Source organism: Amphiura filiformis, chromosome 17 (genome assembly GCF_039555335.1).
Source record: "Amphiura filiformis chromosome 17, Afil_fr2py, whole genome shotgun sequence".
Classification (NCBI taxonomy): Eukaryota; Metazoa; Echinodermata; class Ophiuroidea; order Amphilepidida; family Amphiuridae; genus Amphiura; species Amphiura filiformis.
In genome coordinates, this window is record NC_092644.1 from 28,281,525 (window position 1) to 28,293,798 (window position 12,274).

A 12,274-nucleotide genomic window follows, 5' to 3' on the forward strand; every position below is an offset into this window, starting at 1 on the left:
CAGGTTGGGGTCAAGGTTTACAGGAGAGAAAGGATATCAAGGTGTAAAGGGTGAAAAAGGATTAATCGGTGCTACTGGACCAAGAGGTTACTCAGGTTAGTATAGATTTCAATACTAAACCTTGAAGAGATACTCCAAAATTTCAGCTGAGTATTCCTAGTGTTCTACCATGATAATGCTCTAACCATAAAATTGACATTGCTGATCCAATTGAATATATGAATACAAAAGCCACCCAAGTCCATACTTTGGCCAAATTGATTGTTAAGCATGGGAAAGTGTTGCTATACATAGGCCTGTCATATGTATGAAAGAACAACTCAAATTCATCCTCTGTGTCTATTGAGCATGTGAAAAATAGCATATATGAAAGAATCAACCCAAGTCCATGATTTGAGTCTTGTAACACATTGATTGAAATCCAGTATGTATAAAAAGTCTGGAGGGTGACTTTTGAAAAAAAAAAAAGGGTTTAATCAAGGAAAGTGTGTGGTTTATATTACATGGCAGAATGCTTATCAACATTATACATAACTGTGTGCTTTATTTTGTATTATCTTACTAGTGGTAATCTCATTCCAACATTATTGTCTTAGTATATGATTCAAAAAACCACCCAAGTCCAGAATTTAAAATGAACCCCACGAAGTCCCTGAAATGCTAATCGTCATACATAATACAGTTTAACCCACCCATTTGCACGTAAAACTTACCATATTGACCAGGTAAATGTAACTGAAGGAATTAAAATGATACACAGGTTTTTTTCTCAAAATCACTTCCCATGGACTTGGGTGGGTTTTGGATTCATGTATTCAATTTCATTCTCTGATACACAGTGGTAGCACCAGGAATTTAGTTGTGGCATCAGCATTTTATTTCCTAAGGGCAATGGGAAATCAAAGGGGAGGGGCGTAAAAATCAGAATATTTGCCTACATATTAGCATTTTTGCCCAAAATAATACGATTTTCAGTGATATTTTATTCTCCCCCTAGCACTGCAACTGCTGATACAAATAGTTTTGTTTGACTGCTTACTTATTCATTATAAGTGATTTGAAGTATTCTGAAGCAGAATGATGCCGAATTTTTTAAAATCCCGGATTATAGGTACAAACAGGGTTATAGCCACACCGATCAGGTAACCGGCACCGACCGGCACTAAAAAAAAAATTTAAAAAAATAATTTTTTTTCCCAAAAATGTTTTATTCATCATAAAAGAGTAAAAACCAAAAAATTTTTGGGGTATACCCCTAGCCTATTCCCTGATCCCTCATGTTCGCTAAAAAGATCGTGCCCCGAGCCAGCACTCTAATTGGATAGTAAAATTAGCCGGCACTCAACTTGGGCTAGCTATAACCCTGGGTACAAATATGATATACATGTATGACTCAATAGTATGTGGCGCTATGGGTTTGGGATTTTACTTTTCCTACATTAGCGGAACCAATGATTTTTGGCATAATTCAACCAGGTATCACTAAAGCTCACTATTAAAACCACTGCTATAGAGCATGCATTCCATGTGATGCGATGACGTAATCAGCCTAATAGTACAGGGCGCTATGTGGTGATATTTGAGTTAGGATTTCGTCTTGCTACATTACAATGTATTGGATCCAATGATTTTTGGCATCCTTACACCTTAAACCATAAAACTAGAATTGGTTCAATTTTTTGCTATGCCCCCTATACTCCCCACGAGGGGCCGAAGGTCATAATGGGGGCCAAAATGTAAAATTAGAATGTGTTCACTCATGTTGTAATATATCTCATATTGTTCCTCTCATTGCTAGGAATAAAAACAGTCAATTGTCATATTGCACTAGGATGTTTAGTTCAGGAGTTATTGAGTAAATGAGGTCAAATATCTCATGCATAGAGGCCAAATTTTCAAAATGCACCGATTCAATAGTGTCGTGTCTCAAATTACTCCTCTTAACAAAAGAAATTGGTTCCCTTAAATACAACTCATCTCCTCATTTGGTAAACTGCAGGAATGGTGTCTCTCTACCTGTGACAGGGGTATGGCCCAGTTTCATTGGTGTATTTACAACCAGCAATATGGGTACAAATTGTTAACTCTGCCATTAAAAAATAATGGCCAATATTGATGTGTCTCATGCACTTAACAATCACATACCGTATTTCCTCAAATAAACGCCCCCGGGGCGTTGCATTTTCCAAATGGGGGGTGATTAGAGGTCATTTTTAGACCTGTAATTCCTGTTAATATCATTAGGGAAGCTTAGAACTCACGCTAAAATGACAAACTATGAACTAGAAACACTGTCCTTTGGTTCACTTTCAGGTTTCCGATGCAGATTTTTGCTGATTATTGATGCTATTATCGACCATGTGAGCAACTTGGTAAGCTTACTACACAAGATAGCATGGAAATATCAGCATTTTTTAAACATCTTGGTTGAAAAAGGTGGTGGGGCGTTTATTTGAGGGGGCGACTATTCGGGGAAATACGGTAAAAAGTGATTTCAAAAGCTCATTTCTAGTATGTTGCATGAACTTTTGTAAGTGCAATGTTCACCCCCTTCCCAAATACGCAACTTTGGATAACGGCTTTAATCACCCTTTAAGGAAAAACTTTCTAACAAAGGTCAAATGTAAGATTTATTAATACAAGTTCCAATTTCATTTATATGGTTACTTATACAGGAGAAGCAGGCGAAGTAGGCACTCAGGGAATAAGAGGAGAAACAGGTGATTCTGGGGTGAAAGGTCACCAAGGTTTGAAAGGGGACAAAGGAGTATCCGGGACATCATACACAGCACCACCGATGTCATCCTTCACAGTAATAAGAACAAGTGAGCTTCATGTTACATCTGGGTCTGATATTATCACATATGAGACAGAAGAGTTTGACATTAACAATGACATGGATCACGAATCGGGTGTCTTCACATGTACCATAGCAGGCTATTACTATTTTTCATTTTCATTTTGGCCTAGTATGGGTTATCCAGTCAAAATTTACTTGTATCAAAATGTAACAAATGTTAAAGCAAGGCTCATATGTGCGGCAGATACAGATAAATCTGGTGGTAGATATAGTACCAAAACAATGGGAGTAACCGTGCATATGCAAATAGGGGATGCAGTTCACCTTAGAGCACATTCTGAAACAAATATTGCGGGTTCTTCTTATCCCCACAATATCTTTACTGGATTCCTTGTGCATGCAACATAGCTACCATTATTTGATCCACAGTATCTAATAAACTCACCTTTATCATGTTTACTGAGTTTTTTTGCTGCTCTTTCAATAGAGTAACAAGAACCTAATTTTTGTATTTAATCAACAAATCAATTATTTCATCAATCAACTAATCAACCATTCTATCAATCAATTATTATATAATCAACAGCTTTTGCAGATGAGATGACCCAGATCTGGGGAGGGGAAGGTAGATGACAATTTAGGTTCAATAAAATAAGGATACAATTTCAGGCAAAGGATATTAAAGATAGGCCATCTTTTCCAGAAATAAGTGCACAATGTTTTTTTACACCACTAAATGTGGTCATCCAAACAGTACCTTTTAAGGGGAAAAAATCAAACATCTTAAATTTTATATTTTAAATTTAAAATTTATGTAAACTTGAATGGGTAGACTTCACAATAGAAGGAGGCTATAGTTTTAACACAAATCTTTTATCATGTATCATAACGCTATTATACAAATATTAACTGTCTATGAGTATAATGGTTGAAATATAATCACGAGGTGAAAGATGGATGATCCATTCCACGAGCCGGAACGGCGAGTGGAATGGAACAATACATCTTTCACCGAGTGATTATATTTCGACCATTACACGTTATTTAAGACAGTTAATATTTGTTTTATATCACTCATGCATAAATTCTATTACTAAAATACTATTTAAGGTAGGAAATACATTTTTCATCAACATAACACCATGTTTTGCCGTGATATACTTCACATTTTGGGGTCCACCCATAACTAAATCGGCGAGTCCAAGAGTCAGCGCACGGCTTGGCGAGGCGCACTCTGACGGCAGAGCACTATGATGGTAAAGACTATCACACGGAGAGGGTGATGGTAAAAATGATAAATGGTAATCAATCAATGAACTGTCTAGAATTTATGTATGAGTGATATAAATTGTTCTCTTGTATATCGACATATCAGAGAGCAGTAGTGAGCTGTAATCTGTGTGAGTGCAACTGGTTGAATAAAACTGGTTGAATAGGCTAAACTGAGGTCTTTATGTGCTGTCATTCTGTAGGTGGGCCTGACATTAGCGATTATGGAATTTATAAACTGTTCAACCAAAATGGAAGTGGGGAATGTTGTTTGCCCTACAAATGTACAATGCCTATTAATTGATTTTAAATTAAAATGAGAACAAATCTCACACAGAACCTAATTACACAGACACTGTGTGAAAGCACAACAAGTATTGCTATAAAAGAAGTCTTTGAAGATTTTATTAAAATAGTTTGCCAAATTGGTGACTTTGGTATGATGTTAAAGAGAAAGTATTTCCTTATTTTTCACCGTAGAAGTGATGATGTAACAGGATTAACTATCATAGCAATTAGATGAATATAATTTTTGAATATATCGCCCTGCACTACAATGCTCACACGGTACCTATGCATTGAACCAAAGATGTCAAAGAAATGCTAATCACTCGCACCTGTAAGGTTAGTATCTTTGAAAAGAGCGGTATTGTATTCAATCTATGATTGCAGACATATACAGGTGATGAGTGCAACTTGCTTGTAGTGCAGGGGGATATATTCAAAAACTGTATTCATCTATTGCTATGGTTGTTAATCCTGTTACATCATCACTTCTATGGCAAATACGCCATAGAAGTAACGTCATAATCGGATTAACTACCATAGCAATATATAGATGAATACAATTTTTGAATAGACCGCCCTGCACTACAAGCATATTGCACTAATCACCTGTGTATGTCAGCAAACATAGATTGAATACAATACCGCTCTTTTCAAAGATACTTATCTTACAGGTGCGAGTGACCAGCCTTTCTTTGACATCTATGGTTCAATGCATCGGTACCGCGTGAACGTTGTAGTGCAGGGTGGTATAGTCAAAATTGTATTCATCTATTGCTATGGTAGTTAATCCTGTTACATCATCACTTAATATGGCAAATAGTGAGTCAGATGTCAAATTTAAAATCAATATGAATTCATCCCAATCCAAATGAGAAACCTACTACACTGGGTGCTTCAGAAATACCAACTACTTTGATCACCTCGTAATCGGCGGGCCTTATAACATCGCGGATTAATATCAAAATATTTAATTTTGAGAATTGTCTTGGGATATCTCGCCAGAAGCATCACAAGTTATTAATCCAAGTCTTTATACTTTGTCTACTTTCTTTAACACACAAAATATAGACCAGACAGGTCAACTAATAGCACTTTACATGTGGGTCTACTTTTCGGCGTAGTTGTAAAAGCCTAACATTTCCCGCCTATTACCAGCTGATCAAACTATATCTTCCAGTTTGTCAATCCACTATTTTGTTTACATTTAATTTTCATCAATATTATCACAATATAATCAGGATCAGTTTTAGATAGCACTATAGTACCTACCCTGTGTTCTTGGCACACATCTCCCACTGTGTGCGTAACGCATTCACATTCCCTGATGGGAGCTCCTCTGGCTCCAGGTCACTACACGAGGGCTCCAATCCCCCATGAAAACTAGCGATGTTGCTGCTTGCATTAGGGTCTTCTTCACACACCTGAAATATGCAAAAGTTGGTTTTAACCAAGTGTATATGTATTATGTAACCGTACATGTACGGCTAAACCCATGGGTTATAATGAAAGACAAAGATAAAAAGACTAGTTTGCGTCTGACGTCACTGTCAATCAAATTCTCTACGATCCTTGATTGGCTAATAGCGCGTATAAGGAAGGTTGATTCATCTGGCTGGTGCCGATCGGAGAAAAGGAATAGCAGTGAATGGCGAAAAAATTACAGCTAATTACATACTCTTACAAGGCAAAAAGCAACTTTTCTAGGCATTGTTGACATGGTGCCTTCACCAAAGAAAGTTTCCTACTATTAAGACCTAACTTTTGAGATGGTTTGCATGTTTGATGGTGCAAAATTAACAATAAGGCGCCCGATTTTACCGCCGTGTTCAGCAACTCATATCATCATGACACTTGTAAACAAACCGTGCTCGGAGTTTGATTGACAGATGACGTCAGACGCAAACTAGTCTTTTTATCTTTGTCTTTCATTATAGGTAGCTGTATGGCTAGAGAGTGTTTATGAAGCCGAGTAGGGCCATATAATAATATTGCGTTATTCCACACAGCATTATGATTAAAATACTGAGTACACCCTACCCAACGGATCCTAATAATGGAAATAAGCTTCATACTGTAAAGATTCGACTAATGGCACACTTGGGCTCCTTTGCCTTGGGGTAAATATTGTGTGCAAATAGAGAACTCCCTCCTCTGAAATCCCAAAAGAATTAACGTTCCACATCCTTATTTGCTGGTGGGAATTTTACAGGAGGGCACCTTTATGTTGTGCCTACAATTCCACTTATGTTAAGGGAGCTCATAGCGCCATTAGGCAAACCTTTATGGTTCGAGGCTTTCTTGGGTTATCCCTGATCTTAATTTATGTGAGTGTAATTTGTTATTTTACTGATGCGCTCAGTAACAGTAACAAAACCGAATAATTTTTGGCAATCATAAGTTGAACAAAGTGTAGACTGCTTACAGTATGAAAAAAAAAATTTAAGTTGCATCTAGCATTTCAGAGACAAATTGCTAGGTTATAAAATGCTTTGCAATTTGGGTATATTACTATCATTTTTTCTCTATAGTCAGTCACTAGCAATTCAAGAGTTTTAACTTTACAACATAAGCCAACTTGTAATCTCATTTATAGTACAATTACATTATTCTATTTACAGAGGGCGATGTTAATGATTTTTCTTAACTGTGAAAAAACATTTTTTCCTTGATATCACTACATGTACTTGCACTCAGCAAATCGCGTAAAGCACTTCACAAATTAGATACTGATGGTTTGTGGTAATCTGCTATCATAATAGTACAATAACAATGTACATGTATATCATTTAAAGTACAATTATATTCATTATAATCATTTATAATACAATTACAACATATATCATGTATAGTACAATTACAATGTATATCATTAAGCCATGCAGGCCAATAGCCAGAATATTTTGCATGGGGAGGGATGCGGATTTACCAAATGCATATCTTTTCAAGAGAAATCTTCATTCTGGCCAAAAGCAAACTTTTGTCCCTCTACAATTGACTTTTGGAGCCTATATTTTAGAAAAATTTCACAGAAAGTTCATGATTTGGGATATATTCATTTAAAATTTTGACATTTTTGGCCTGATTTTGCTACTTTTTACAGACAAAACAAACCTTTTGCAGATTTATGGTGGGTGTCACACCCCGGAAATCCCCGGGGGCCACTCATGTATAAAAGTTGTAAGCATCCACATGAATTGACTTTAAACAATGACCCTAAGCGAGGAAGTTGAAATTTTGTCAAACTAACCGTAAACAAGGATTTTACTCAAATAAAAACACCCTAAGCGAGGAATTGATTTGAAATTTCCCCTGAACAAGGAGATACATTAAAAACACCCAAAGCGAGGAATAGGCTTGAAATTTGCCCCTAAACATTGCGTGTGTCACTATGAGTGTCATTCAGTGATGATGATCGACTATTCATGGCGCTGTTGAAGTCGGTTAGTAATTATTTTGAATCTGGTGTGTGAAATTGCTCAGAAACCACTCTTTTGTGCCGAATAAATTGATAAATATGTCACCACTAATGGCCATTAATTAGGTAATTTAAAAAAACTACCCTAAGGGAGGATCGTTCTTTAAAAAAACACCCCTTCGTCCAGTAAAATGAGTGTTTTGAGACCCTAATCGCGGATCCTCATTTTGCTTTTCAAAACCACCGTAAAACTTTCAAGCGGATGCTTACAAGTATAATTCTGAGTGGCCCCCAGGCGGAAATTCCTCTGGCTACGGGCCTGTTTATAGTACAGTTACAATGTATACAGTACAATTACAATGTATATCATTTCTAGTACAATTACAATGATTCAACTTAATTTGCACCCTTGCTGCTTAAGTCAATCATTTTCAGGGGGCTCTTGTCAAAACAATGGAATAAAAGTCACAACTGGTAGTTTACACAAATAAATGTTAAAAATGTTGTGTCAAAATCATCAGAAATCCAAAGTCAAAACGTAATTTCATGGAATTTTATTTTGACATTTGACAGAATAAGTTGAAACAGGCCCACTTAAAAGTTCAAGAGAGGGCTCTTAATCCGGGCTCTTGATAGAGGAAGAGTGCAAATTAGGTGGATTACGGTATAACATTTATAGTACAATATATATCATTTTTAATACAATTACAATGTATATCAATTATATTATAGAACAAGATATCATTTCATTTTATAGTACAATGTATATTGTACTATAAAAAATGTGGCTCTAAGGACATTTACAAAACAGTAAATGAGCTGCTTAATGTCAGTGGAAATGTTCTGCCTGATAGCGACACATCTGCTGAACTTGCTAATAATTTTTGTGATTATTTTGTTGGTAAGGTAAATAAGATAAGGTGTGAACTTGATATGTATGATCCATGTAGCAGTAACTCTACCACATCTCATGAGAATCAATCTGTTGTATCATGTATTGAAAATCAATCTGTTGTTTCATGTAACCTATTTGATTTCCAACTTATCACTGAAGACGATCTGTGTAAAATCATTGGGAAGTGTCCAACCAAGAGTTGTCCTCTGGATCCCATGCCCACATGGTTGGTCAAACAACATCTTGAAACCCTTGCTCCCATTCTGACTGCCATTGTCAATGTTTCCCTCTCTTCAGGTGTTTTTCCTGCAGAGCTAAGTAAAGCAGTAATAACACCAGTCCTGAAGAAGCCCTCTCTTGATAGGAACCTGTTAAGCAATTATCGCCCGTCTCAAATTTGCCGTTTGTGGGCAAACTTATTGAGAAAGTGGTTTCTACTCAGGTCTCCAATTACATCAATGTCTATGAGTTGTCGGATCCGTACCAGTCAGCCTACAAAGTTTCTCACAGTACCAAGACTGCGCTTACCTGTGTCCAGAATGACATTATTAGGGCTATCGACAACCAGCGGGCCGTTCTACTTCTGATGCTTGATCTTTCAGCAGCTTTTGATACCGTGGATCATGGTATCCTTCTGGAACGGCTCGCTGGTGATTTCGGTATCAAGGGTAAGGTACAAAACTGGTTTAAGACCTACCTAGAGGGTAGGACTGGGAGAGTTCATATAGATGGTGTTTTTTCTGACGATAAAAACCTCATTTATGGGGTCCCCCAGGGCTCAGTCATCGGCCCCAGGCTTTTACGTACTACACCGGAGAGTTGGTCAAATCATTGAGAGCCATCACCTACTCTACCACATTTATGCTGATGACGTTCAGATTTATCACGATCTTTGATCCGAATTGTCACGGTGATGCTGCTTGCGCATTATTTAAGTTGAGCCAGTGTGTTAATGATCTGCAGGCTTGGATGCTCAGAAATAGATTGAAACTCAATCAATCTAAGACTGAGTTTTTATTGCTTCATCTGCTCACCACTATAAGACCCTGCAATATCTCACCCTTCATCTTGGTAATCAGGAAATTCCATCTTCCCCTAGCATCCGTAACCTGGGTGTTATTTTTGATTACTCCATGACAATGGCTGATCACACTACAAATTTGTCTCGTACCATTAACTGGCAGCTGCGAAATCTCAATCGTATCCGTAAATACTTAGATACAGACACTTGTCATAACATTGTCCGCACTCTCATTTTATCCAAACTGGACTATTGTAACTTACTCTTCAATGGTATTGATAAAAAACACCTAACCCGTCTTCAAGTCCTCCAAAATAAGTCTGCCCGTCTTATCTTCAGGCAACCGAGTCGCAGTCATGCCTCTCCTCTTCTCCAATCTCTCCACTGGTTGCCTGTTGCCCAAAGAATACAGTTCAAGAGTCTTCTCCAGACATTCAAAGCATTTCACACTCAATCACCTGATTACATCTCTTCTTATTTTCAACCTCGGACCCACAAAACATCTTATGCGCTTCGATCTGACGCTGCTGTCACATTTGAAGTGCCTCGTTCCAAGAAACAAGCTGGCGATCGCGCCTTTTTAACAGTGGGGCCGCGCCTTTGGAACGAGTTGCCCACCACTGTCCGAGGTCAAGAAAATATTACCACGTTCAAGAATCTCCTTAAAACCCACCTCTTTCCCACTGATTAGCTCTTTTTCCTTTCTTGTCTTTTCTCTTTTAGCGCTTTGCCTACTTTTGTAAAAGGCGCTTTATAAATCGCATTGTTTATGTTTATGTTTATCCATATAATCAATTATAGTAAATGGTACAAATGTACTGATAAAGTGGAATTTTCACAAAACTTTTTTTTTCACTTTGCCTATATTGACTGTTTCACTAATTTTGAAATTTTAAGCTTCCTGATATGGACCAATACTCAAAAGGAATTATATTTACACATTGCTATTTTTTGTGGTACATGTAGCTGCTTACTTGGAGCGTGAAAATAAAATCACAAAAATTCCAATTTACAGTACACATTATTTGTAACTGCGTAAAATTACAATAACATTTTGCATGAAAGAAAAACTTACTGGTTCTAGTTGACATTCTTCAAGCATTGTGCAAATCTCAACAAAGGTGGGTCTTTCCTGTTGAAAAAAGAAGCAATAGTCAATTGTGAGAGAGTGTGGCCTAATGGTTGGGGTACTCACCTTTGGTACATGAGGTCCCAGGTTCAATTCCTATACATTGGTTTGCTTCAAGTTTGATAGTGCGGTCACTGATTTTTCGCAGTTGCGCAGCAAGCATGCCAACAAACTGCCCTTATACGCATACCGTAAACGTTCGCCTAATGGCGCACCTGGACTCTTTTGCCTTGGGGTCAATTTCATGTATATTATAGAGAGCTCCCTCCTCTAAAAGTATGTGCCCTTATTTGCTGGTGGGATTTTTATGGGAGGGCACTTTTAGTTTGCGTCTAAAATTCCGGTTATGTCAAGGGAGACCATAGCGCCAATAGGCGAACGTTTACGGTATGTGCACACTCTGCACAATTAACTTTATGTGCACGATTCAATACTGCGACCAATGAAATATGGACATACGTCACTACTGAACTTGAGGTGAACCAAATTATAGCAGTGGAAACTTGCTGCGGCATTCAGACTTCTGCTATTCCCAGGGTTCATTTAGAATTGGATAAATGAAACATGAGGGTACTCTTTCCTTCGGAGGGGATATTAAGGTTGGCCATGGGTCCACTGTATAAAGAATCATCCTGTATATCATGTGTCATTGTGACAGGATCATATGCTTAATGTTCTAATATACATTAATTTACAGACACAAGTCAAAGGGTTTAACTTGAACACAAATGGGCAAATTTAGTTCTACCAAAGATACCAAAGTTACATATAATTTTTTTAGTTTTAGTCACAAAAATCATTGACCAACTGAGGGCATCATTGAACATTTAAATAGTGAGTTGTTTCTATAGTACATTTGGCTTCCTCTCGAGAGTGACGTCAGTGCGTGCTATGCGTAGTATTAAATCATGCGTGTGTTCACTAGAAGAACTGGCATGTTTACACACATTATCAAAGGCTGTATATCTGTACATGCGGGAAGTAACTCTGACAAAGTACTGACGTCACTATCTTGAGGAAGCCATCTGGACTATTGGTCACCCTCATTCAATCTATTATTGTCTGACCACAACAATTGTATTGATATTTGTATTTCATGTGAAAAAATTCACAAAGCAACATAACAAATTTAACCCAACAAATGAAAATGAGTACAGTCCAATCTCTTCTTCCAGTAATTGAGGACAGTCAAATCTGTTTTATCCTCTTTTATGGTGGGCCCAAGCATTGGACAAATAAGTGAATAGAGTGTAATTCTGCACTGAATGTCAAGTGTGCTGAATTGGGACATTAAGGGTGGTCTTAACCCTGGAATTATGGAATATTTGGGCCTCATAACTGCAAGTATATAAAAGTATACATATTTAGAATGGCAAAGACTTGATGAATTCATCTGTGAGGTTAAATTTTTGGACCACCTTACAAAAAAACTAGAACAAGATAAAAAATATCTATGA

At 37.3% G+C, this 12,274-nt stretch overlaps 2 protein-coding genes across 2 annotated transcripts in view; one reads left to right on the forward strand and one right to left on the reverse strand.

The window, feature by feature from the left end:
• Positions 1-12,274, reverse strand: part of LOC140137561 (serine/threonine-protein kinase TNNI3K-like) — a 57,550-nt gene that overhangs the window by 7,171 nt on the left and 38,105 nt on the right. Inside the window, exons 23-24 of the mRNA XM_072159275.1 lie at positions 10,764-10,820; positions 5,627-5,778 (exon numbers count right to left, since the gene is read on the reverse strand). Coding sequence (XP_072015376.1) covers positions 5,627-5,778; positions 10,764-10,820 — 209 coding nt within the window. The remainder of the gene's footprint in view (positions 1-5,626; positions 5,779-10,763; positions 10,821-12,274) is intronic.
• LOC140138382 (complement C1q tumor necrosis factor-related protein 4-like) lies at positions 13-3,669 on the forward strand. The gene is made up of 2 exons (XM_072160286.1): positions 13-95; positions 2,676-3,669. Exon 2 carries the CDS (start codon positions 2,798-2,800, stop codon positions 3,206-3,208), a length of 411 nt encoding a protein of 136 aa, XP_072016387.1. The 5' UTR covers positions 13-95; positions 2,676-2,797; the 3' UTR covers positions 3,209-3,669.

What these genes read in the sequence shown, in the direction of transcription:
- LOC140138382 (XM_072160286.1), top strand. Translation starts at nt 2,798, where the DNA reads ATGTCATCCTTCACAGTAATAAGAACAAGTGAGCTTCATGTTACATCT.